Source organism: Leptodactylus fuscus, chromosome 10 (genome assembly GCF_031893055.1).
Source record: "Leptodactylus fuscus isolate aLepFus1 chromosome 10, aLepFus1.hap2, whole genome shotgun sequence".
Lineage (NCBI taxonomy): Eukaryota > Metazoa > Chordata > Amphibia > Anura > Leptodactylidae > Leptodactylus > Leptodactylus fuscus.
The window spans coordinates 41,229,958-41,235,490 of NC_134274.1; the positions used below are offsets into that span (position 1 = coordinate 41,229,958).

The following is a 5,533-nucleotide window of genomic DNA, read 5'->3' on the forward strand; positions in this document are numbered from 1 at the left end:
CCAACCTATAACCCTACAATCCCTACAGTGTTGATCCAGGTGAAGGCAAAAAACCCCATGAGGCTCATGGCTATGGCCACCTTTAAAGAGAGTTGGTGAACAGAACCCAGGATATGAACCTACCCCTGCAGATAGGTTAGGTTCATCTGAATCAAATGTTGAATTATGTTGCTAAGCTATAGATGTTTGGTCAATATGTAAATGAGTTCTTTGGAGCAGTATTGCAGGTACCCGAAAAAGGTAAGTGGCAACAGTCTAGTTGCTCCAAATAGCTCATGTGCATATTCACCAAAACAGCAATATCCTGATCTCTACAGATTCCCTTTAACCTGTTCCGCATTGTATCCAAAGAACAGATATCATCTTTAGTTGTATTTGGCTCAGCGTAGCAAAGTAGTAAACTGTAGAGGTTGTGCCGAGCGCATTAGTCCTACAACAATGATGTGTTCCAGTAAATAAACATGACATACGTGTAAGCCAAAAACCGTAGGTCGGAATATTAACAATGTTGGAAGTCCTGTCCGGTGTGTAAACATTTCCACCTCCACCAATGTGCAGGGTTGTGCCCAATTTTTCTTTACTTTGGAGATAACATTTTGTAATGTGTGCTTGAGCTGCATATATACGGTCTGTTAGGCAACAAGGAACGCTGTTTTAGTACAGCTCAGCTGGGTTCTTGTTCTCTGGCTTAGCTTTATTAAGTTTTTCCTCTGAACATCGCCGCCGCCGGTTTTCTTCATTGACTTCCCTCTGGCATAGTCCTTCGTCACTGCTGGCCTGCAAGCTGTCAAATGTGCTTTCTTTATTGTTATCCTTCTTGAGGTTCTTCTGAGCCTTATGTCTTCTCCGGCACAGACCTAGGCATTTCTCGATGCAGTTGAGTCTGGTCTCTGTGGTGCAGGCGTACATTCCAGCCGGCACAGCTAACACCATGGCACATACAATAACTATTATATGGATGAGTTTCTCCCTCTGTTCCAATTCACTGATGTCACTTCCAGTCATGAACACAATGCATTGTCCCTTCCGGGGTCGTTGACTTTTTAACGTGATACAAATTTCATATTTAGTGGTTGGAAGCAAATCATTGACAGAATACGTATAAATTCCCGGACCGATATTTATAATATCTTTCTCCTTGTCGTCATATTTGCCAAAATAAATAGTATACCACGTTTCACTCGGATTCTCCGTCACGGCAAACCATTCTAAAGATATTCCGTAAACGGTCTGCTTGGCGATTCTTATATCGATGAAGACATTCTCGTCTGAAGACAATGATGGACTTAAGGAGTATGTAGGGATCATGGAGGGATCTCCTGCCTTTGGAGACTGAACGTGTAAAAAAATTGAAGAAGTAGAGTTGCCTAGGAAATTTTTGGCTAAACAGTTGTAGACTCCACCATCAGCAAGATGCACCACCGGGATAACCAGCTCCGATTTCATGCTCTCTTCATCTATCAAGATGGTGGACACTGTGAAAAGAAAAGCAGTGACTATACTGGAATGCTTGATATATTGTTTGCTAATTCTGAATACAAAGTGCACAGCAACTCAATGGCTCTTACCGCGGTTACCTTACAAAACGGTATTCCCCCTACTAAAACTTAGTTATTATTTGTATTTATAATACATAATTTCCTTTGTCTATTCTATACATGTGCAGATATCAAGGTAGGACCAAGTGGTCTCCCTACTGCTTATCTGTATTAGGGTCCCCGGCTCCTCTCCTGACTCTACTCCAATACATGAAATATAAACCAACCCAGTCCTCTGTAAAGAAACACCAGGTGAGTACAGTGGGCACTTATCATACTTGGTGTAAGATGGCAAATTTAGCATTAAAGTTTACTGGAAACAGACATCTGTGATAGTAAAGATAACATCAGAAATGTGCTGCACAATATGTTTGCACTATTACTAGGACAAGGCAAGACCAGGGTGGCAGACATAGTAGCTGCTATGGGGGCAAACAACTAAGCCAACGGAGCCCATTTCTGCTGAGCCCTAGGGTGCAATTACTGATAACTATGGATGATAGAAGGGGATGGGGAAAACTCAATACTCCTCCATTACTTTACTGGAACATCATAATGCCTACATGTGACATCATTATAATTAGTTATTTCATATGCTGTGATGTCATAGTGTACACAGTAATCTTTTGTGTGTGGATTATTCATATGATAAAATGTCATATGGTGCATTATTCTTGTACTGTGACATCACTATGTATAGTGTCTCTATACTGTGACATCACTGTGTACATTGCAACCATATTGTGACATCACTGTATTCATTATCCCCGTACTGTGACATCACTGTGTGTATTATCCCCGTACTGTGACATCACTGTGTACATAACCGTACTGTGACATCACTGTGTACATTATAACCGTACTGTGACATCACTGTGTATTATCTCTGTACTGTGACATCACTGTGTGTATTATCTCTGTACTGTGACATCACTGTGTGTATTATCCCTGTACTGTGACATCACTCTGTGTATTATCTCTGTACTGTGACATCACTGTGTGTATTATTCCTGTACTGTGACATCACTGTGTGTATTATCTCTGTACTGTGACATCACTGTGTGTATTATCTCTGTACTGTGACATCACTGTGTACATTATAACCGTACTGTGACATCACTGTGTATTATCTCTGTACTGTGACATCACTGTGTGTATTATCCCTGTACTGTGACATCACTGTGTGTATCATCCTGTACTGTGACATCACTCTGTGTATTATCTCTGTACTGTGACATCACTGTGTGTATTATTCCTGTACTGTGACATCACTGTGTGTATTATCTCTGTACTGTGACATCACTGTGGGTATTATCCCTGTACTGTGACATCACTGTGTGTATTATCCCTGTACTGTGACATCACTGTGGGTATTATCTCTGTACTGTGACATCACTGTGGGTATTATCCCTGTACTGTAACATCACTGTGTGTATTATCCCTGTACTGTGACATCACTGTGTGTATCATCCTGTACTGTGACATCACTGTGTGTATTATCCCTGTACTGTAACATCACTGTGTGTATTATCTCTGTACTGTGACATCACTGTGTGTATTATCTCTGTACTGTGACATCACTGTGGGTATTATCCCTGTACTGTGACATCACTGTGTGTATTATCCCTGTACTGTGACATCACTGTGGGTATTATCTCTGTACTGTGACATCACTGTGGGTATTATCCCTGTACTGTAACATCACTGTGTGTATTATCCCTGTACTGTGACATCACTGTGTGCATTAATCTTATACTATGACATTACTTTGTGCATTATCCCAGTAATGTGACATCACTGCATTGTTTCAATGTATAAAGGAGACCAAAATATTTGTACCCTTTTCATGTTGTGAACTTGCTGCTTAAGGTGGTCATGGTAGAGTGGCGCTCCATTACAAGTTTTGCTATAGGACCCCAGGGTTACTTGTTACACCCCCAAATAAACTTCTTCATTGCAACTTACCATTATGTGGTTTGATGTTTGATTTGAATCCATAAGTCCATAATATCAATGGTGTAGGACTTGCTGTTATGAAGCAGACCAATGTAACATTCATCCCCACTTGTACAGTGACATTGGACACCATTGAGTTGGTTGTTGGTTTCATGCAACTTTTTAATTCCAGTTCATGAAAAAACTTGCCAGCTCTGTAATCTGGACTTGCACAGGTCAAGTAGGAATTCATCAATATAATGGGTGGGCTGACAGTTTTTACAAAATTGACAAAGCCTTTAAGACGACAATCACACATCCAAGGGTTGTCTTGTAAGGCCAAAACTACATTGGTAAATATTTCAGTTCTCTCTAATGCGTGTGCTTTTTGATACAAGGGCCAGTTGGAGAAAACCTCTTTAGAGATGATGGTAAGCTGATTGAAGGACAGGTCTAAGTAGGTCAGGTTGGACAGAAACTTCAATGCATGTTCTGGAAGAACATCTAATCTGTTGTGTTTGAGGTCCAATATCCTTAAAGCAGGGGTGTCTAGAAATGCAGTCCAGGGCACTGATCTCAATTTGTTTCCTTGTAGTCTCAGTTCCTTCAAACTTTTAAGGTCTTCCAAGCTTTTCAATTGCATAAGAGTAATGTTATTAAAATTTAGCCAAAGGTATTCTAAAGAGCGAACCCCACCGAACAACCCTCGCGAGAGCTCGGTGAGGTGACACTTTTCTATTCTGATTTTGCGAATATCTGGAGGAATGTCATCTGGAATTTTGGTTAGAGACGAGGACATGCAAAGTAGACTCCTGTAAGGACGATGCAAGAGAAGATTATGGAATGCGTTTATGTGCACTGGATAAAGTTATTACGGTATGTTATTGGGTGTTAGTTTAATATTTCTACAATACTTAGTCTTTATCTGTAGGGCCCAAAGTGTCGCCTGCACCATTCCTAATATTATCGTGATGCAAACATACTTCAAGCACTAAAGAATGGGGTCAACCATTTGGGTGATGATAACTACTATAATTACTATTATTTGGTATACGGTAGACAACTCCTGATCTTAGATCTTTCCAATATTCGGTGGAAGTTCTGATTTGCAATTCTTAGTTTTGCTGAATAGTTCAGAATGTTACCTATATAAGCAGCCAACAATATAATATAATATATAATATAATATATACCAACATATAATAAGAGCAAATTCAGAATAGACTACCATTATGGGTCAACTAGAAACAATACTATTATAAATATTATAATGGTTGTCAATAAATCCATTTCTTCTACAGTCACCACAATCGTGAATTAAAAGTGAATTATATTATATATTACTTTAGGACATTGGTCATGGAAAGGATCTACCAGTAAAACATCAATGTTCTAAAATAAACATAAAGATTCAGATGATATATAGATAAGTTGTTCTGTACTATATCTAGTAAGGGAGATCTGCAATAGGGACATCCATTACTTACCGCCCAAAAGTGTCATTCGAGCAAGAGCATCCGGTTACACAAGACGGAGACGCCAAGCCAAATTCTGAGAAGAGAAGTAGCAACAGAATGAGGTGCCAAGCTGCATCCATATTCTTTCTTGGGTAAATACTCCACTCCTATTCTGAGAGACAAGAAGACTGGTTCCAAGTCGTAAATCCTATTAACAGTAATCTTCCTTCAATCAGAGCAAGTGGCTAATAAAGACATTGACACAAATCTAAGGTGAAGGTTCAGTTTTACACTCACACTTATTTTTGGTGAGGTAGTAAAATATCTGGACATTTCCCTTTTTAAGATGGCTTCTTAGAAAAATTCTAAATTAGAGCTCAGTAGGCGTTTCTTTTCAGAAATACGTTGTGCAAATCCGCTTCCAACCCCCTTCCATCACTAATCTGTATGATCCCTGTATTACAACAGCACGGTACTTTGTAACACATACTACATACATTGTACTTCCCCTGCTGTGCGGTATTGTTCTTTACATTGATCCTACTCACGCGTTTCCTTCTTATAATATCTCTGTATTTCTATCCTGCAGAGATTGTTTTTGTC

The 5,533-nt window shown here is 39.5% G+C and overlaps 1 protein-coding gene across 1 annotated transcript; it reads right to left on the minus strand.

Moving 5' to 3' along the window:
* Nucleotides 1–412: 412 nt before the first annotated feature.
* On the minus strand, nt 413–5,258 carry LRIT2 (leucine rich repeat, Ig-like and transmembrane domains 2). The gene is made up of 3 exons (XM_075257844.1): nt 4,961–5,258; nt 3,504–4,285; nt 413–1,475 (listed from the first exon to the last, which is right to left on the minus strand). Exons 1-3 carry the CDS (start codon nt 5,068–5,070, stop codon nt 655–657), a joined length of 1,713 nt encoding a protein of 570 aa, XP_075113945.1. The 5' UTR covers nt 5,071–5,258; the 3' UTR covers nt 413–654.
* Between the last annotated feature and the right edge of the window lie 275 nt (nt 5,259–5,533).

Coding starts and splice junctions, on each gene's coding strand:
- LRIT2 (XM_075257844.1), bottom strand. CDS start 5,070: ATGGATGCAGCTTGGCACCTCATTCTGTTGCTACTTCTCTTCTCAGAA. Junction 4,286..4,960: donor TCGAATGACACTTTTGGGCG/GTAAGTAATGGA, acceptor TCGTCCTTACAG/GAGTCTACTTTGCATGTCCT. Junction 1,476..3,503: donor AAACATCAAACCACATAATG/GTAAGTTGCAAT, acceptor TTCTTTTCACAG/TGTCCACCATCTTGATAGAT.